The sequence below is a fragment of the Phaenicophaeus curvirostris genome, chromosome 14 (genome assembly GCF_032191515.1).
Source record: "Phaenicophaeus curvirostris isolate KB17595 chromosome 14, BPBGC_Pcur_1.0, whole genome shotgun sequence".
NCBI lineage: Eukaryota > Metazoa > Chordata > Aves > Cuculiformes > Cuculidae > Phaenicophaeus > Phaenicophaeus curvirostris.
The window spans coordinates 8619700-8640269 of NC_091405.1; the positions used below are offsets into that span (position 1 = coordinate 8619700).

Genomic DNA, 20570 nt, shown 5'->3' on the forward strand with positions numbered 1-20570 from the left:
GTAACAGCCATGCCCTGTGCACGCTCGGGGCTGGCCCCAGCTGAAGCGTCCCCCCTCCCTGTTTTGGGGGGTGCTGGGGGGGGACCACCTGGTGCTGTGAGCTTGCTCTGCTGAGCAGAGGCTACACTAAACCACAGCTTCCCATGCCGCAGACAATGAGAAGCTGGTGGAGATGCTCCAGGCCATGAAGCAGAAGACCACGCCAGCCACTGTGGTGGTGAAGAGCTCCCCGCGGGACAGCCCCAGCGGCCTCCCCACCGGTAAGTGCTCCTGGCCCTTCCCTGGCTCTTGGTCAGCTGTACCCAGCCGCATGGGACAAGTGGCTTGGCCTTGAGGGGACACAGAGCCCCACCAGCAGCTGACTCTGCTCCTCCTCTGCCCAAAGAGCCTCCGGTGCCACCACTTCTGCTGGATCTGGATAAACCCACGGGCATTGCTGTCTCTGTGCCAGAGGTGCAGAAGACAGCAGAACCCAGCCGGTTAGACCAGCTGAGACCCCAGGAGCTACCGAGGGCTAAGGAATCGGCCACTGTGCCAGTGGAGAAGCCCCGTCTGAGTGATGGGCATCCTGGGAAGAAGGCACTGAGCATCCTCAGCTACGTCAGGGGTCCCCTCCCCAAGGACATCCCGGTGCCGCTTTCCCATAGCATGAATGGCAAGAGCAAGCCCTGGGAGCCCTTCATCGCTGAGGAGTTCGCCCATCAGTTCCACGAGTCGGTGCTGCAGTCCACCCAGAAGGCATTGCAGAAGCACAAAGGTACCAGCAGGGATGTGGGGAGCAGGCTGGGGAGCATCCCTGTGGGGTAGGAGACTCCCTCGTCCCTCCACCAAGGTCTGGCACTGCAAAGGGCACAACACCACTAGCAGCTTCACTGCTGGAGCGTCCCAGGTGCTTATCAGTGGACTTAAATAGAAGGCACTGGGATCATATGGCTCCATCCCCTGCAAAGTCATTCCTTTCAATGAGCAAGGAAAATCAAGTTACTTCAGTGCACATTGGTGGGGTGGGGCTGTGGAAACCCACAGAAAATGCTGCAGCCCCTCCATAAAGGTCCTGGGGGGAGGAAATCAATACCTTGAGGGGAGCATGTTTTTCGATGCAGCTTCAGGGAGGGCAGCACTGGGGTGGGGGGTGCCAGGGGCAGGCGGGGGGACATGAGGGGCGTTCAGGGGGCTGACGCTCAGTGCCTACAGGTGGGGCGGCGGAGCAGAACCACAAGCTCGACGCCTCCATCCACTACAACATCCCCGAGCTGCAGGCATCCAGCCGCCTGGCCGTCCCCCCGCACAACGGCACGGCTGAGGGGCCACTGCCCCACCGGGCGCTGCCCCCGCTGCCCCACGACTCGGCCTCTGAGGAAGAGGAGGAAGAAGAGGAGGAAGAGGAGGAGGAGTACCCCAGGCCCAAGTGGCAAGGGATCGAGGCAATTTTTGAAGCTTACCAGGAGCATATAGAAGGTAAGGGATGGGGGAAGGCGCTGGGGCAGGGAGGGTAAACCCTCACTTTGTGCCTCAAGTTTCCCCAAGTGAAACCACCCCATGCATCGATCAGGCGTCTCTGGCTCCCACTGGGATGGGATGGGGAGGTGCTTGAGGCTCTCCGGCGCTGCAGGAGCAGCACGATAGCAACAGGCACTGGTGATAATTGATGTATACATGAAAAATTCATGTATTCACAGCTTCCCAGCATCCTCCCAGCGGGATGTGAAGGTTCCCCATGGGCAGTGTAGGGGCCGGGGATGCTCTGGGATATTAGAGGCAATTGCCAGCAGCTAGGCAGAGCTTTGTGTGGGGCTGGCATTCTCTGTAGTAGCACCATGGTGCTCGGGGTGTGGTACTGCATGGAGCTGGAGGAGGCAGTGCTCACCCCTTCTCCTTTGGGCCTTGCAGAACAAAACCTGGAGCGCCAAGTGCTACAGACCCAGTGCCGGCGGCTGGAGGCGCAGCACTACAGCCTGAGCCTGACGGCAGAGCAGCTTTCGCACAGCATGGCGGTGAGTGCGAGACACCCGACCTGGTGGGCACCTGGCCTCTGGGAGGCACCTCATTCTCCTGAAGCACAGCCAGACACCTAAATCGCATCCGTCCCTTGCAGTGCCCATCCCTGCAGTGCCCATCCCTGCCCCATCCCTGCAGCGCCCATCCCTGCGGTGACCCCCACCCTGTGCACATTCACCCTGCATCCTCGCCCCGGGCATCCAGGCGAGCTCAGCGCCCTGCGAGCGATCCCATCCCCATGCCCCTGGCCCAGAGGCTGCCTGCCCTGACTCCGTCTTCTCCCCTTTGCTGCCTGCAGGAATTAAGGACCCAGAAGCAGAAGATGGTCTCGGAGCGCGAGCGCCTGCAGGCCGAGCTGGATCACCTGCGGAAGTGCCTTGCCTTGCCTGCGATGCAGTGGTCTAGGGGTTATTTCAAGGGGTATCCCAGGTGACACTCCTTGGGTTAGGCCGAACATATAGTCTAGAAATAATAATCTATTTTATTACCTTGAATATTTAATATTTTTCACTGGGAGGTTTGAAGCTAAAAAAAAAAATAAAATTAAAAAACAAAAAAAAAATAAAATGGAGAATGTGCCATGCATGAAGCAAAGGAGCACGGGACCCGAGAGCCCACGAGACGGCGAGCAGCCCCTGTCCCATCCCCTCCTGCGCTGCCGGCCCCCTGCAAGCAACCGCCAGCCCAGCTCGGGCTCTCCTCCTGGGGGACAGGGCACTGCAGCCCCCCCGCCTCCACCCACCCACACTTTATAGCGCTCTTTTTTTGTTGTTTGTTGGTTTTTTTTTTAATTAAATTACAATTAAAGACTCCAACACTAAGGCCAGAGGAGCCCTGCAGGGCCGGGGTGGACGGCCAGCAGCCGCCAAGCTCCCTGCTCCCCGGCACAGCACCAGGAGCCTCCCCTCCACCCCAGGGCTTTCCACTGGAAATGCACTTCGCTATAAAACAATAAAGTCAATAAACTGGTTGAAGGTACCTTTTTGTTCCTGTTCGGCGGGGAAGGGGCACAGACACACGCCGGTGCCGTGCCCTGGCGGGGTTGCCTTGTCGGAGCCAGTCACCATGGTCTTGTGATTTAAGAGTCAAAAAAAAAAAGGGTGCTTCAGCCTTGTACTGTGTATATAAATTAAAAAAAGAAGAAGTTTTGTATGTTTTTGTTACTTTAATTATTGTTATAAAAAGCTTGCTTTTTTTTAATGTTTCTGCTTTTTTTTTTTCCCCCTTTTTATACTTCCCACCCTTTTTTAATTTTTTTTTCTGTTTCGGCAAAAGGATAAACTTGCTTTTAGTGTTTGTGCTACTGCTGGTCAGGCCAGAAAACATACTGAAGCGTTCTAGAAGAATTTAAAACCAGGAAAAATAAATCCCCTTTTCAAGCAGGGCAGGTGCTGTCCCACCACCAGTCCCTCAGAACCTGGAGCTCAGCCCTTTCACCATCCTCTCCCTCCTGGGTGTGGGGTGGTTTTTTTATTTTTTTACCCTTTTCCTTTGGTTTCTGTTTTTTTTTCTTCTAGTCCTACTGGGCTGTTTGGGTGTGACAGGGCCAGGTGGTTTCTCAGCCTTGGTGGGTTCCAACTGCCAAATGAAAAATAAAAGCAATTGCACCAAGAGGGCTGGAGGGTTTGTGGACAGGTGGCACAGGGGTGTCCTTGTCTCCCCCCAAAATACAGAGACAATCAGAGCAGCGCTAAGGTAGTTTGGGCAGAGGGAGTCGGGGTGTCCCTGTGGGTCCGCAGCGCGACACAGGCTTGGTGGCACCATGGGGACAAGTCGAGTCGAGCCCTTCCTCGCCCGCTGGCGGGCAGGAGCTGCCTGTGGCTTGGATGGCAGGTTCAGGCTTCTCACCACACGGGGCCATTTTTAGACACTTTCTAATCGTCGTGCCCCCTCAACTCCCTGGGGAGGCTATTTTCTTTTTTAGTTTTTAAATTATTTATTATTTTTTTCAAAATTTGCCATGAAACAAGCTCACATCTACAGGAAAAGGTGACCTCTGCTTTCTGCTTTCAATTCCCTTGTTGCACTCGCAAAGAAAGCATTACTCTCCCTAGCCCGCCCCCGGCTCCCCAGTCTCCCATTGGCTTCACCAAAAAAAAAAAAAAAAAGCTGTGTGAGATTAAAAAGCAAAATGCCCTTGTGACAGAAATTAGTTTAATCTTTTTTAAATCCCCAATTGCAACGCCAGCCTCTGGCCCAGCCGCTGCCAACTCCAGGCTTCACAATGAATTTTAACATGGCAAAATATGCTTGCTGCTCGACTCACTTTTTCCCTTCTTGTGTGCTGTGGGTGGGTGAAGGGGAAGAAGCTGGGGATGGAAAATCATCAGCAATTTATCCCTTGCCGCCACTGTGATGAGGCTGTAGGCGGAAGACTGGCTAGGACGTAGCCTCTCTTGGTAGCAGCTCCTGTACTGAGGCTTCCCCGCCCCCCACTTCACCAGCCCTTAATCACGTTTTTTGGACCAATTTCTCAGCATTATTCCCCGCGGGGCCGTGGCGAGCGGTTGTGTCTGTTTGTACGTACCCTGTGCAGAATCGCTCGAGCAGCTGTGCCAGAGCCTGGGAGGGCTGTGAGGAAGGAAAGGCAAGATGCTGTGAAAGAAAACAAAAAACACCCCCAAAAAAGGAGAAAAAAACCCCTAAACATGTTTTAAGTGTACTTGTTTGAATTAATTGTAATGTAATATATTATTTGTTGAATGTAGTAATTAGGTATTTATGAATATATTGCTGTAATTTCTGAAAACATCCAAGAAAAATAAACTCTTCCACAATGATGGCAAAGGATTCTTTCTCCCCAGCGGCGATGGGAAAGCAGCCCTGCTCCGAGCATCCCCCAAGCCTCGCTGGGGCATCTCCTGCCACCATCGCTTTGCCAGAGCCCTTTGCTGGCAGGCTGGCCGGGAGCAGGCGCGGCAGGCAGGGCACAGATGGCAGGCAGGAGCCGCGCCGAGGCTGGCCCAGATGCTCGGGGAAGGGCACCGCTCGCGGCTTGCCGCTGGGTTTGAGCCGGCATTTCCCCCTCGCCTGTAATAATTACAGCTGCCATCAACGCAGCCCGACGCCGGCGAGGATCCTGCCCTTGCCTGTCGGGCTGCCGCAGGGGAACAGGGCTGGAGCCAAGGAAGGAGCGCTGCAGGTTTTTCCAAGCATTGTTTAACCCACGTACGCTCGATGCACACTGTGCAACAAAACACAGGGACGAATTTAATGCTGTTCGCTCAGCTGCAAGAGTTTTTATTATTTTATATACAAACAGTTTCAGTTAAAAAAAAAAAAGGCAGACGTAAGATATTACAAGACAGCCTGGCTTTGGAGAGGGAAAGTAATTTTCTTTTGTCCTTCTCCAAAGAGCAGATGGATCTGCTTCCCAGCTGATCTCCCCAGCAGAGCAGCAAACACCTCTCATTGCTGGCACATCTTCCCCCTTTTCCAGGCTCTTGAGAAAATTCATGGCGTAGCACCGCCTAGAAATTTATTGCTTTCAAGCCAGCGTGTGGCCTGTGCTGCCCTCAGAAGTTCCCTCTATGAAGTACACCCACACTCTCCAGGGCAGAGAGATCTGCCTGACATCAACAGACAGCAGCCTAGCGCTGGCAAGCCACCACCTGCACCGAGATCTCTGAACCCGAAAAAAAGAGACCGACCTTGCCAAAGAGGGAGCGAATAGGAGCTACCATGCAGAGATGCTCCTGTGCCATCGGCAGCTCTGGAGTGATTCCCATCGGCCATGAGGCTGCCTGCTCTCTCCCCTGCCTGCGCTCACACAGAAGGGGAACCCCTGCCTTCGTGCAGCTGCTGCCAAGGAGGGTCTGCAGGCAGCTGAGGGGAGACAAGGCTTAAGTGGCTTCAGAAGATCTGTGCAGGGATGTGAAGGATGGCCAAAGGTCCAGGAGTGAAGAGCAGAGTTTGCTCCCTTCCACTGCTCTCTCCTGGGAGGTCCGAGGGCTGGCCTGGCTAGTACCTCAGAAATCCTGGGACTGGGCACTCTCACCAGGCTGCAGGTTAGTTCGAAGCTTGTACATGTGATCTAAGGCTTGAGTAAGGAAAGTCCCAGTTGTGTTGATCTCCATCAAGGTTAAGTTATCCAGCTAAAAGAGAAAACAACAGAATCTGGGGGGACAGCCCTGTTGCAGTGGAGGACAAGGAACTCATAAAGTAGCTCTGTAGCACACGCCTTTCCTTCGGTGACACCCCAAGGGACCGGCCCAGCTGCTGTCCCCGGTCAAGAGAAACACACGAGCAATAAGAACACTATTTCCATAATGCATGTGGAGCTGCAACCAGCCCTTAAAGCACAGTTTTAGCATATGGCTTTAGTTCCCAATTGACGTACGCGCAACCCAGGAAAAACATGCCCCAACCAACATTTTCACGAGCAGCTCCCATCAGTCACCAGCCCACACAATCGCACGGCATCTGGAATCCTCCCAGCACAGAGCTGGCAAACCTCTCCCCGCGCACCCCCGCCGCACCTTGGCGTGAGCCTCCTGCTGCCTGACGAAGCTGTCCGCAGACAGCCGCAGCTTGGCTATCCGGGTGTCCCAGGTATCCTTCACCAGCGTTCGAATCTCATCAGCTTTGGGGATGTTGTCTGAGGCACTGGAGGAGAGAGTTCATCAGAACAGGCTGCAAGGAACTCATACTTTATGTCACCAGCGTAAGTAATTCAGCCCTCTGAGGCATAAGCAGAGCAGTTCACCATATAGAAAAACACTGCATCTCAACATTAAAATCCAGCTTGGTACTTCTGCTACTGGGATTTTTGGGATGGTTTATTTACTCAGGAATGCTCAGCTCTGATGCAGCATCTGGTTCTCACTAGAATCCTTCTGCTCTTTAATTGCCCAGCTGGTACGAGGTACAGGGAGGGCCAATAACCCGGCCAAAGTCACAGGCAGCCAGGGAATTGAAAGGACTCGGCAGCGATTAGAGCCCCGGCTCTGTGCTCTTGTGGCTCTATCAGAAAGTATTAAGTTGAAAGGACTGTATGAGTTGTGCCACATCCTCCCATTAAGGCAATTCAGCGGTGCCATAAGGACCTCGAGAGATCAGATCCATTCACAGGGACAGAGCCGTCAGGGTTATTCTAGCGTGAGAGAAGGAGCCGCACACCAAGAGCATCATCTCCAGAGGAAAAGCCGGTACTTAAATGACCACCCTGCCGTAATTGAGGGCTTAAAGTCAGAAGAATCCGCACTGAGAAAAATACCAGCCAGCACATTTTACAAGTGAAATGCCTCAGCAGGCAGGAGTTCAGACGCGGAATATCCCTGGTATCCTGCTTCTCAGGCCAAGGAAAGAGGAGCTTTCCTCCTGAAGAAGAGCCAAGCAAGAAGCCTGGAGGGTTTAGGCTGCTGAACAGATTGCAGCCATGGAACGTGTTGCCGATCCTCAAGGCCTCTACGCTTAGCTGCTGCTCAATAAAGCGGCACAGCCCCAATTACCAGGCTGCAGAACAAGCAATCCCCAAGTTACTGAAATGCAAAGTTACCACGAGAAAACGGCTGCAAAGAGACCTTGGCACGCTGTGAAATAAACCTCCATTAACTCTCACTTTCCCACTGCTCTCTGGGGTTGCTGCCAATGAAAGCTTGAAAAATTGTCTATGCAAGCATGTATTCAGGCGGAAACTGTTAAAATACATTTCCTACTTACTAGTTTAACAGCAGCTTGGTGAGTTCCATATAATAGGGACTGGGCATCGGTGTGAACGTGTCCTCTTTACGTTCTTGGTCACGGATCTCCTCCAGTTTTTCTAAAATACAACCAGGAACAGTCAGGCACTGCCAGACCTTCAATGCTCCAGGCACGTTTTTACCTCCCAGAAAGAGGTTTCTGTAATGAAGCACCCAGGGATGCTGACAGGGACATCAAAGCCAGGAGGCTGGATCTACACCACCCTGAATCCCAAACCAATCGCCTGTTAGGAGATGGTTCCTTCACCCACTTTGTGCTAACCAGTGTTTGTGCCCTTGAATAAAGCAGGAATGCTCAGTGCTGCTCTTACTCTTATATCAACTCCATTAGTGTTTAGTTCTCGTCCTTCTCCACTTCTCTTAAGATAAAAGGGAGGGTGCCCTGATTCTCACTTCTTTCAGAGTGAGGCAACCTCCCATTTCCAATGGCCTCGAAGAAAATGATTTCATGGAGTGAACGAACTGGTGATTAAAGCACATCATACACACTCTCCAAGGTCTCGCTCCTCACAGAGTGACACCTGAGGTCCCGAAAGCTCTTTCTGAACAAGCCCTGCGAGAGGCAAGTGCCGCTCAGAAAGAGCAGCAATCACTGCTGCAGCTGCATGTTAGGGCTGGGGATTCAATCTAACCCTTGTCCTTCCTCCTCCTCAGAGAAACAGAAGTTAAACACCTGATTTAATTGGGAAGATTATATCTTCTGTAAATATTAAGTCTTCCAGTGGTGGAATATTAGATCCTTCTCTCAGAGTTACTTTGTGTTTATTGAACTGAGCTTCCCACTAATGGTGAAAATCAGGGATTTTTTTTATTTTGTGCTCCTGCTGCACCCACCGAAGACCAAGTCTGAAGCCGCCGTCCTTACCAACATCCATCCATTCTGGAGGAATCAGCCGACACTTCTGCCTCTGCTTCAGATTAATGGCCAACCATACAGGCACTTCCACCGGCAAGCCAGGATTGAAAGGACCCAGGTCTCCCTGGAAGGCAAGTTGCAGACAAGAGTAAGGCAGCAGTGAGGGCTAGGACATTGCAGTGTTCATCTACTAATTTGGCCTCAGCCATCTCTAGAGACAATGAGTTTCCAAGGAATTTTGAAAAGCAAGAGTCTTAATCCCTCCATCCCCATTATACCAGACCCTCAATCTCTCCAGCGTCTTCCCCTCACCTCTGACACCCTCTGCTCGCTCCTAGTCCATCTTCAACCTCCCCAGCTTCTGCTCCCTAGGCCCAATTCCCCCTGCCCAAGGCTGGACCATAAGCCCCCAGACTAAGTTCTCAATCACCCCAGGCTCTGTTCCCCAAGCCCTGTCCTCAAGCCCCCAGACACTGTCCCCCAGTCCCTTAACTCCTCCGCCCCCATCACACCTAACCCCAAATTGTCCCAGCTCCTTCCCCCGACCTCTGAGCCTCTCTCCTCACTTCCAGCCCATCCGCAACCTCCCCTGCCCCTAAAGCCTGTCCATAACATTTATAAATTGGAGGGGGGAAGATTTAGATGAGACATTAGGAAGAAATTCTTCGTGATGAAGGTGGTGTGGCATTGACCCAGGGAAGCTGTGGCTGCCCCATCCCTGGGGGTGTTCAAGGCCAGGCTGGATGGGGCTTTGAGCAACCTGACCTAGAGGGAGGAGTCCCTGCCCATGGCAGGGGGGTGGAACTGGATGATCTTTGAAGTCTTTTCCAACCCAGACCACTCTATGACTCGATAGGCACTCCAGCCCCTGCCCTCAGTGCCCCCCGCCCCTGTCCCTGGGCCCCCCCAGCCCCTGTCCCCGCCGACCCCGATGAGGTGGATCCGGTCGAGGCTGAAGTTGGGCACGATGGTCACCAGCTCCTTCTCGGCCAGGAACTCCGCCTCGGCCGGCTCCATGGCGGCGACGAGGGACCCGGCCCGGCACCGGCACCGTGCCGGAAGCGGAACCGTGAGCGGGGCCCGGGACAGCCGCGCGCCCGCGCTTCCTATTGGCTACGCGGCTACGAGGCCCCGCCCACAGCGCCGTCGGGACACGCTGATTGGTTCTGCGCGGGCCGCGCTGCGCGGTCATTGGGTACCGCGGCGCACGCCCCTTGCTGATTGGCTACTCTGCTCGCGCCGCTGCCCGGCTCGGGGATGGGGAGGGAGGGGGCCGGGCCGCCCGCGAAGGGACCAATCGCGGCGCCTCTCGGGGCTGCTCGGCCAATCAGCGCTCAGCACTTGTTGCCGGGCGCCGCGGGACCCGCTGCGCCCCCGCCAGCCCCCTGCCCGCGCGCTGCCGCCCCCTGGCGGCCGGGAGGGGCAGCGCCGCGCCTGGGGCCCCTGGGCCCCGCGTTCCTCCCTCCGTGCCTCCTTAGAATCACAGAATCGTTTGGGTTGGAAGGAACCTTAAAGATCATCTAGTTCCAAGCCCCCCGCCATGGGCAGGGACACCTCCCACTGGATCAGGCTGCCCAAGGCCCATCCAACCTGGCCTTGAACCCCTCCAGGGATGGGGCAGCCACAGCTCCCCTGGGCAACCTGGGCCAGGGCCTCCCCAACCTCACGGTGAAGAAATTCCTCCTTATGGCTATTCTAAATCTGCTGCTCTTCAGTTTATACCCATTCCTCTTAGTCCTATCACTACACGTCTTTGTAAACAGTCCTTCCCCAGCTTTCCTCCCTTCCACCCACCCACCCATTCCTCCACCCACCCATCCCTCCATCCACCCACTCGCTCCTCCATCTGTCTCCATCCACCCTTCCTCCCTTCCATCCACCCATCCCACCATCCATCCACCCATCCCTCCATCCACCCAGCCTTCTATCCACCCACTCGCTCCTCCATCCGTCTCCATCCACCCTTCCTCCCTTTCATCCACCCAGTCGTGTGTTCATCCACCCATCCCTCCATCCATCCACCCACTCACTCCTCCATCTGTGCCTCCATCAACGCTTCCTCCCCTCCACCCAGTCAGCCAGCCACACCTTCATCCATCCATCCATCCATCCATCCATCCATCCATCCATCCATCCATCCATCCATCCATCTCTCCCTTCCTCTATCTCAATCCCTCCATCTCTCCATTTCTCCCTCCTTTCCTCCATCTCCCTATCCCCCCTCCCATCTCTCCAGCTTCCCTCCTCTCCCTCCACCCACTCGCCTTCAGTGGTACCCACCACTTTTGATGATTTGGGGGCTGCAGCCCAGCTTGTGGGTCGCCATGGAAACACCCCCCAATGATGCCAGCTCTTCCCAATCCCTTTCCCCAGCCACCTTGGGCTCAGCCCTACAGCACCCATAGGAAGGACCCTGACCCCTGGGACACCTCCGGGCTGGGGGTCCAACCCCTGTGAGGACCCCCTGAGCTGCAGGAGGAGCCCACCCCCCTCTCCGTTAACCAAGCAGCCCCTGCGGTGCCACCAGCACACGCCGCGGCTCCGTCGGTCGCTCCATAAACGCCTCCGCCACGCTGTGACTCCACTTGCCTGTCTTTTGCCATCTGCTGCTGTCATTAAAAAATTAAATTTCCATCTGCTTTCACACTCCCGCCTCTCCCAACGGCTCCTGGTGCCACAGCTCCCTGGGAAGCGTCGCCCCCAGCTCCCTCTCTGGGATGCGGCCGATCCGGGAGGGCCACGGGGGTGGGTTGCGGGTGATGCTGAGTTCATTTTGCTGGTGCCATTTGCAACCGGCTCCTTCGATCCAGGTGGAGAGGTGGGGGGTGGTGGGGTGTGCTCTGCTTTCCATCCCCCCTCCCCAGGGAGGTGACAGAGGGTGTTTTTTGGGGGACAGCCCACCCACCACCCCGCCAACACAGCGGGTGCCAAACTTGGGGGGTGCTGAGCCCCAGGGGCTTTATTGACTGGGGAGGATTTGCGCTGTGCCACCCTCTCCTTGGTGTTTTTAACAAAAGAGAGAAAATCCAGTCACCGGTGTCCAAACCCACCCTTGTGGTAGGTGCCCTGTGTGTCCCTGGGGGGCCCCGGGGTGCTGGATCCAGCCATTTCGCATCCTGATGGTTCTAATTCCGTGTTGGTGGAGCAGGGATGGTTCCTCCTGCATCACTGTCCACCCTGGCTCCGGTCAGCATGGGCTGCATGGCGACCCCTCGGCCCGCCGAGCCTCACGGGCCAGCATGGTCCCCGTGGGCGTGGGAGGTGTGACGATGATGGAAGGCACGTGTAGGTTCTTCTCGCCCTGCGACGCTGCCGGGGTCCTGTCGCTGCTGTTCCCGCTGCTCACGCACGTCTTCAAGCCTGCAGAAATAGGGGGGGATGAAAGTGGGGTGGAGAAGATCAGCTGTGGGGCTGCAGCTTCCCTCCCACCTCCATTCCCAGCTCAACCCCTCACAAGCCACTAAAGAATCCACAGCCACCCCCAGCAGCCAGGTGTAGCCTTGCACCTCTTCTCCAGCCTGGATTCTGGGGTGGCTGATAGAGGTGGAGACCGCAGCCCCCCACCCCCGACTGCCTGCCTGCCCTCCTGGGGAGCAGATCGCTTTAATCTGCTTTTTTAATCAGCAGAAAAGCCCTGTGCGGTGCAGGCAGCAGCCAGGGAGGTTTCAGCTCTTCCCAAGCAGGAAAATGCCCGGAGGGGACAGACACTGATATTTTTAATCTCTTTTTAATTAAGGATAAAACCCTGCCTTACATAAAGGAGATGGAAAACGAAGGTGTCTTTTATTTTATTGCAGACTCCAAGCTTGTCGGAGGGGTCTAGGGGGGTGGGGGTAGATTCTGGGGCTCTGCCCCAGCTTTGTGGAGGATGGAAGGCAGGACAGGGACTCTCTGGCTGCCTCAGTTTTCCCTCTCTCATCACCCCATGTCCCTGGGTCTTGCTGGGGGGCATCTATGGGACCCTTGAATTCCCCAGCTCCACCTGCAGCATCCCTGGCACAGGGAGGGGCACGTGGGCACAGGGCTCAGTTTTGGGTGACGTATCCAAAGCCAAGCCCATCACAGCCAGCATCTCACATGGGGTTCGGGCTTGGGAAATGCCAGGGAAGAAGCATCTCTGCATCTTAGAGAGTTCTCAGCTCTAATGACCCCAAGAATCATTAATGCAAGTTGCTCAGGGGTCAGAGCTGGGTTGCAGAGCTAACAGGAGATGCAATATCCAGCCTTAACCCTGCTCACCCAATGCAGCGAGGCCAGAAACATTAAAAGCTCTTGCTTTCCTCTCTCTGCAAACATCACCACCATCCCCAGCCTAAGTCCAATAAGAAAATGCAAGTTGGAGGGAAAGCAGCAGGATAGAAAGTTCCTGCGTTGGAATATCCCCAGGGAAAGCAGCACAGTAAAGGATGCTAGGGGTCAGCTGAGAGGCTGGGAGCCAGGGTACCTCAACTCCCTGCCTCCAAGCTGGCCCTGAGCTCCTCATGCGTGCATCACTGAGCATCCCATCCATTCTGACTCTTTCACACCTCTAAGCCCCATTTGATATCTTGAGGGATGCCATCAGCTCAAAGATGCTCAGAGTACAGGAATGGACTCTCCTGTATTTATAGTGTTGGGGTAGGGGGCAGGGAAATTGGCTCCAGTCATCCGTAGGACTTGCTTAAATGTCACCAGGACACCAAAACACACCAGTCCTGCCCGTGGCAGAAATACCTAAAGCTCCTCCACATACAATCATCCCCTAGATGCCTTCATGGAGCAGGAGAAACCCCAACACCACCCAAACCTACCTTTCAGGCAGGACAACTTGAGCCCCATGTTTTCATCCTCTTAGTGGGACCCAGCTCTCCAGCCCTGCTGCTGGTCCTCGCTGCCGGCGCTGCAAAAGAGAAGCAAGAGTTGTGGGAAGTGATGCCGGGAGGAAGGAGAGGGAACTCGATTGCTCGCTAAAAGTGTGCACCTATGTGTGTGTGTGTGTATATATCTACAGGCACCCGGGCATAACAGGAAGCATGGCTGCTCGGTAGCAAAAACCACTAGTGATGTCACGGTGTTTTAATGACTCAATCTCGGCCACCAGATTTTGGGAGGAACTTTTTGGGAGGAACATTTCGGGAGGGTGGAGAAAGAGCCTGTTGCTGACTGGGAAGCCCCATCCTGGCTCCTCTGCTCCTGGGTGAGGGCTGCAAACATTTGCAGGCAAGAAGGTCGCAAGCAGGAGGAATCAGGTTGTTATTTATGAAAGCAACTGATAACTTTCAGGGAAACCCCCAAACCCTCACGCAGGAAACAGAGGGATGCTCGGCTGCAGCATCGCACTCAGGGCTGCCTCCCTCGGGGCTGAGCCGGAGCAGCCAGCAGCACTCAGGGATGCGTTGCCATGCAGCACACGGTCTTGCTCCATTTGAGCACTTCTGATGGCCCAAAAGCTTTCAGGTGGATGATTTGTGTTGTGGGACATCGCTTTTTTTAAGATGCTAGACATTATTCTTGGTAAAAATCCCTTTATTGGGAAATCTGCTTTGCTCCTGCCCACGGCTGCTGGGAAAAGCTTATTGGGATGAGGGTCAGTGACTCATTTCAGCTATTCCAGCCTCCGGGACCTACAGAGAGCCAAGCAAACCCCTGTTCTTCCTGCTGACCTCCACCACAGCTTCACTTTGCCTTTCCAAGCAGCCCTACCACGGGCCAGCAGCTTGCAGGGAGAAGAGGCAACTTACCATTGCTGGTTTTAATTCTGCATTTTTTGTCAGCTCCCCAAAGGCACCCGGAGCCGTGATCACCCTGCATCCAGGGAGCGGTGCTGGGGCTGGGAGCAGAGCCGCAAAGCACCTCCACTTTGCAGCTATCGTGGCAGCTGCTTAAGTATCAAGAAACCCGTTTTGAGGCCAGTTCTCTGGTTTTAGGCACCTGCTGATGACTCACAACCACTCCAGCCACTCACGACTTATGCCCCACAGTGCAGGAGTGTGTGTGTTTGCTTCAGGGACCAGACCTTGCAAGATGTAGCAGCCCCTTCCCCGCTGCTGCTGGCTTTTAGCCCTACATCCCCGCTGTGGCCAACCACCACCACACCTCGCTTGTGGTGCCAGGAGAGATGCTCGATGCCTGGGCAGAGGAATCCTTCCCATCAGCGTTTCAGCAGGATTCCTGGTGGCTGGTGCTAGGGCGTCAACTTTGCTCCCATTCTGGCAAACAGGCCAAGAAGTATTTACATTCCCGATGAGTTCACGCTCCAAAAACCCCCAGACACTCATCTCGAGTGTCACTGGAACAGCAGCTGAGCTGCAGCGGAGGGGGGATGCTCAGCCCGTGTGCGGGGCTGTGGGGGACCCGGGGAAGGGGAGTGGGGCTGAAGCTGGCCGCAATGCTCCGAGGGAAAGACACTTACCCCATCCTGGGAGCTGGAGGCACGATGCCCGCTGTTGCATCCCACCTCCCCACCGCGCCTGACTGCTGTCAGATGCCGGAGGGGAGCGGGGGCAGGAGGCTGGGTGGGGGGTTCCCACTCAGGACCAGCCGCGCCCTGAGAGGGCAGGAGGAGGTTGCAGTGAGATGGCTTGGATTTTTTGCAAGATTGGTTTCCAACCTGGTTAATCAGGTTAGCGGAAACCCAGCTCCTCCCATCCATCTCCCCCACTCCAGCCCCATCCAAGCCCAGCAAAGCCCTTGGGTGATGAGGAAATGCTGCTTTACTTTCACCCCGCTGCACAACCAAGCCTGGTGCTGAGAGAGGAGCAGGGATGCCCTTTTCCTGCAGCAAAAGCCCCTGCACCACTAAGCGTATCTACAGTCAGAGGGACTAACAAGTGCCTAGAAAGACAAGCACTAGTGTGGTATGGGGGTCCCACAACCAGCTCTGCCAGGACCCATCGGCATCCCCGAGGGTCCTAATGTCTAGAGAGCAGTGATGCTCCCAGCCTCTGGGAGCATCTTCACTTTCTCCAGCTTCCAGAATGTGTCTTTTCCCTCTCCTTTCTGACCTGCCAGCCAAAAAAACAGCCTGGCAGCAGGAACAGCACCAGGCAGAGGCTTTCTCACTACCCCCAGAATGAGAAGTCTGGGTTGGGTACCACCCCACTGCGAGGATGCCTGGGAGAAGGCTCTGCCTCCGGATGAGCAGCCGTCTTTGCCTGCATTAAGATCAGCTGGAGGCTTTTTTTCATGTTCACCTCCTCCACAATTAAGAGGCGAGGCCCCGAGACAGCTCCTTTTCAGACAGAACTGAAAAGCAGCAGTTCACATCCAGGGCGCTGGCGTGCAGGGAATGCCAGCCGCACATTAAACACCCCGTGGCTGCAGGCAGGAATGAAGGGAAAGCTTTGAACTTCACTCAGGGATGTGAGTGAACTGATCTCAGGAGCTTGGGAGGTCTCTGCCGAGATCAGAGACTGATGCATGAGACCAAGCCCCACTGGGATGGGCATAAAGGGGAGCGGGGAGGGGAAACGGGTGGTTTTGCTCCAGATTTTCTGGCCTGGTCTTGTCATGTTTGATGAAAATCACGACTATGGAAAGGGATGATTTCCTCCCTGATCTGGCTCCTCTGGTTTATCAAATAACTGAGTTATTGCAAGGCTTCAAGCTCAAGAGCTGTGCAGACGGCGTGGGGGAAAGGCTGCAGCCCCAGCTGCAGGCGCCAGTCCTGGACACACAGGCCAGGACAGAGACATTTGCAACCCATGGCTTCAGTTTTGCTCCAGAAAAAGAGACAAATTAACTGGTTCATGTGGGGGTTTTTGCTTGTTCAGTCGCAAAGTCCAAGAGCTAGAACACAAGTTCTGCACCACAGCCTGGAAAGTCTGGTCTTTCTGGATCCCACCCCAACCTCAGTGCATGAAGCATCCCACGGGGCTTCACCTGTAGCCCTGACACTGCAGCACAAATCCAGTCTGAGCAGCAGAACCCCTCCTTTCACTGTAGCTATTTTGATGCCGCTCTCCGTAACTACTTGTTTGCCGCTGTTGGGTGAGAACAAATGGCCCCAAACCCAAGAGGGCTGGAATTAGCCTGGTCTGGAGCAGCAGTCATTGCTAAAAATGTGAGCGATGGAGAGCATTGTTGCTAAGCCCGTGAGCTATGGCTTGCTGCGGCATGGAGGTAAACATAAACATCAGCTTGCTAAAATAACTGTGGTTAGCTCTGCGGGCTGCAGCCTGCTCCAGCTGCTGTGGTGACACCTGATAGGCACAAACACGGCATCCACACCCCTTCCTCTCCTCCCCATGAGCTGGGAAGAAAAGACACCCTTGGGCAAGTTCATAGATTTGTGTAGAGCTGGGAGACCCTCTGGGTGTGGAGCCCTCTCCACGACTGGAGAAGGCCCCCAGATGACTGGCATTAGGCAGATCTAAGTCCTGAGCATGGAAGCAGCAAAATGGGCCAGGCATCTCCCTTTTATAGATGCCGTGAGAGCCTGTTTGTGTTCCAGGTACCTCCCAGGAATTCTTAATGCCTGTGTTGGGGCTGGGGCTGTGACATGCTGAACATCACATCACAGCAACAGGCCAAATGCCACCAAGAGCCAGCAGTCCAGGCGGGAAGGTGAAAATGGGTTCATAAAGCTTCCCCTTCTGGGTCGATATGGAGCTGTCTGAAATCTCTGGGTGAAGAATCATCTCTCCAGCCCACACAAGCACCCTGGGCAGTCTCCTGATGTGGCCATGACCAGTTTTCAGTTCTGGCCATGGCCATTCAGCAGCTGGGCTGCCCCTCCCTCTGGGCTCAGCGCTCCCCAACCCACCAGCCCCATCCTGCCCTTGTGTAACGAAGGAGGTTGAAGCGCTGATAGGGGAATGAGGATGGAGGGCAGCCTTCTCATTTCACTGGGAGGGAAAGGGCAGGGTGAGCTCATGGCTTCCCGGGTGGCAGAGGAACCACAGGGAGAGGGATGTGTTTTGCAAATGGTAGCCACAAGAAAAGCTTCAGCTGGAGATCCCAGCAGAACAGAGCCCAGAGAACCCACTGCAGAGCTGCTCTGCTGGCTCCCTTCAAACAAGTTGCTCCTGCAAACACCAGCTGGGCTTGTTTTAGAAAGGAGGGACGGGAAGTAGCTTTCTGGGTCACCGAGTCCCAGGGTCTGCTAACGCAGGTGACACATCACCCCGGCTCTGTACTAACAGAACAACGAGGCCACCTGCTCCCCCCTTCTGATGCGCATTTCTCCTGGCTCAAGCAGGGGAAAAGGCTGGTCCAAGCCTCACTCAGGATTTGCCCTGGAAGGGGACTGCAGGGCAATTTGCTGACGCTGAATGTAGGAGCAAGGAAGGAGGTGCTGGGAGGGGAAAAGAAACTCCTTCATGGAACCCCGTGCCAGTGGAGACTCGCAGCCACCCAGGGCAGGCGAGCGGCACACAAAGGGGATGCCAGATATGGGAAGGGAGGAGGCTGTCACGAGGAAGCAGCTGAAGATGCAGGCTCTGGGGAAACTGGAGCAGCTCCAGCATTCCCCAAGCACAGGCTCTTGGCAGGACCAGCAGACCAAATAACCAGCAGGAACCGTGCAGGCGGAGAACACCCCCAAAGAAAATCCACCGGGACGTGGAGCAGCCCTCACGAGCAAGCCAGGAGCTGCTGCGGCGGGGAGTCAGAAGAAAAGCGGAAAGCAAGCACATACCTGAAGCACAAAACCAGAGTGTGCTGGGCTCTCCTGCCAGACCTGCATCCAGAGCAAACTGCCTCCCTGCCGGGCATGGATTCAGCGAGCAGCTGGGAGGCTGTGAATTGGTTTAGGGACCTGGCCACGGCTGCCGTGCTTCTCAGCTCACTGAGCTCCAGCTTAATCTCGGCCCAGCTTTCCCTTTTATCCCCTGATACAACCTCGATACATTTTTTCAATTAGGTCCATCTTTTAAGCCCCGGAACACATTTCTAGGAAGGGCTGCGTTGTTTCTCGTGGGCTGATGCTGCGCAGACCGGGACATCCCTGGCACCGGTCCTGCCCGCATCCAGCTAAAGTGCTTCCACGCTGCAGCCGGTGTGGCGCTGCCTGGAAGCACTCAAGGAGTTACCCATTACCCCCAGCCCACCTACCGGGGATTTTAAGAGCAGTGTTCCTTGCCTCCCTCATCATGGCTCCAGCAGAGTGCAAAATACCAAGCTCACCACACAGCCACGCAGGAGCACAGACCACGTTCACCTTTCACATGGTCCCGTTACCCCCTACCAGCAACCAGCCTCCATCCTCTCCAGATCTGCATCTGCTGCCTTTCATAGGCCGATGGCTGAAAACCAAGGGAAAATACGCAGCTAGTGCATATTTTGGGACAAGAAGGCTAGGTGAAAATGTGGTCTAAAAGTGAACGTGAAGAAAAAAGAAGAAAATAATTGATGAAGCCCTGAGCGGATCCTTTGGCACAGTGAAATCACTGCCTGCTGCAGGAGGGATGTTTGCAGGGCGATGGGTAAAGCAAAGCAGGCATTTGCAGCGCATTAGCACGCTGCGTTGAGATGTTTAACTTGATTTGGGAGTAACGGAGCCTGGGCAGGATGGGACAGAAGCAGCTTGCCCAGCCTGGTCTACCTGATCCTACCAGCTCACTACAGCTCCTACTGGCAAGGTTGGGTGACCCAGCTCTGCTCCAGGAGCTGAATTACAAACTTGAAGTGTAGCTCACAAATGCATGCTGAGCGCATTTCCCCTTGAGGCCATTTTCCAAGCTGCAGTCAACCGCGAGTCCACCCCACTAAGAGCCTCCTCCATTAGCATTCGCGTGCTCTTTCCGTATCGATAATGCCCTCCACCCGAGCATCTCGAGACGTTTTACAAATAGCAGCGGCAGCAGAGTGCAGCGATTAGGCCTCTCGCCAAGGAGCAGAGAGACCTGGGTTTGCTTCCTGCATCTGTCACTGTCACCTCTCCTCAGTGAGCATCTCTGCCACTTAGCTAAGAGATTCTTGGGGGCAGGGGGCCACGTCTCGGGGTGCATCTCTGCAGCGCCACGCACAGTGGGGTTGGCTCTGCACATCTGTCTGCCCCTGGCTCCAGCTGGGCCAGCTGAAGAGGTTGCAGCTCCTCCATCCTGCTTGCTGAACTGCTCATCTGCTTCCCGCACCCACGGCAGCTCTAATGAGCCGAAATGGGTTATGCGGTGGGTCTGCTCGTTTTCACGCTGACAAAGGCTACGTAACATCCCATGAGTAGCTCAGTCAGCAGATGGAAGAGGGGAAGGGGAAAAAACTCCAGTGGCAGACTGCTTCACTTGCTGAGTGGAGAAAGAAAACCCCGAAGCCCTCATATATACACAGAGCAATTTGCTCAGCGAGAACATGGCACCACTATGCTCCCCGGGAACAGGTAACTCACTTGTGAGCACAAGCAGCTGATGAGACAGCCCTTGGCTCTTGCCACCCATCTGCTCCTTCTACTTGTGATGCTGGAACAGAGACCCATTCCACCATGTGTCTAGCTCCATCCAGCCACAGGCTCTCCAGACTCTTTTAAGGCAGTCTCACTTTTCAGTGGGAATAATGCACAGAGGGTTCCATTCCCCAAACTCTCTGCTCCCTTCTGCATTTCCCAATCTGGATCTGTCCATGGAGTTTCTGACCATAGCTGGAAGACCTCTGGGCCATCGCTGGTGGCACAAGGCAGGCATGCTCAGGGCTGTCTGGGTTTCACGTCACCTTGAGCCTTGATTTCAAACCAAACGGGTGCCCAAAGCAACACATGCTCAAGGCTCTTCATTCTCCCCCTTGTGACTAAAAGATTCCAAGTGAGCACTCACTTGGATCCAGCAGAGTAGCATACATCCTCCCACTCAGAAACATAAGCACTTTGAACTGGTATTTTCAGATACCTCCAGGGGACACTTAGTATACTGTTTTGAAATATTAAGGTTGAGAGTGGAAGTAAGAATCCCACACGGGAATAATTTTGCATTTCTAAGTGCTTGAGGTCCTACAGATGAGCTAAAGAGCTGGAAGTTAAATGTCTGGGCAGGCAAATGCCCAATCTCCAAATCTTGGTGTACAGGGGGAGAAAATAATAACCCTGCATGTCATTAATTGCTAAC

At 54.8% G+C, this 20570-nt stretch overlaps 3 protein-coding genes and 1 long non-coding RNA gene across 7 annotated transcripts in view; 2 read left to right on the forward strand and 2 right to left on the reverse strand.

The window, feature by feature from the left end:
* GSE1 (Gse1 coiled-coil protein) overlaps positions 1-2968 on the forward strand; it is a 102046-nt gene extending 99078 nt beyond the window's left edge. The window contains exons 13-17 of one of the 2 annotated variants that reach the window (XM_069868580.1): positions 138-260; positions 386-757; positions 1195-1458; positions 1891-1994; positions 2297-2968. In XM_069868580.1, the coding sequence (XP_069724681.1) occupies positions 138-260; positions 386-757; positions 1195-1458; positions 1891-1994; positions 2297-2431 (998 nt within the window). In that variant the 3' untranslated portion in view covers positions 2432-2968. The remainder of the gene's footprint in view (positions 1-137; positions 261-385; positions 758-1194; positions 1459-1890; positions 1995-2296) is intronic. The other variant, XM_069868582.1, reaches the window with a different exon arrangement.
* Positions 1-20570, forward strand: part of IRF8 (interferon regulatory factor 8) — an 81144-nt gene that overhangs the window by 14299 nt on the left and 46275 nt on the right. The window lies entirely within an intron of this gene.
* On the reverse strand, positions 3005-9623 carry GINS2 (GINS complex subunit 2). 2 transcript variants are annotated; one of them, XM_069868591.1, is made up of 6 exons: positions 9484-9623; positions 8566-8680; positions 7660-7759; positions 6477-6603; positions 4526-4569; positions 3005-3114 (listed from the first exon to the last, which is right to left on the reverse strand). In XM_069868591.1, exons 1-6 carry the CDS (start codon positions 9571-9573, stop codon positions 3084-3086), a joined length of 507 nt encoding a protein of 168 aa, XP_069724692.1. In that variant the 5' UTR covers positions 9574-9623; the 3' UTR covers positions 3005-3083. The 2 variants fall into 2 exon arrangements, with proteins under 2 accessions (XP_069724692.1, XP_069724691.1); XM_069868590.1 differs by lacking the exons at positions 3005-3114; positions 4526-4569 and adding an exon at positions 4687-6092.
* On the reverse strand, positions 11483-18650 carry LOC138726491 (uncharacterized). Of its 2 annotated transcripts, none has more exons than XR_011338450.1 (3): positions 18173-18650; positions 13347-13435; positions 11483-11916 (listed from the first exon to the last, which is right to left on the reverse strand). It is a non-coding gene; the product is annotated as an uncharacterized lncRNA (long non-coding RNA). The 2 variants fall into 2 exon arrangements; XR_011338449.1 differs by lacking the exon at positions 18173-18650 and adding an exon at positions 13517-14427.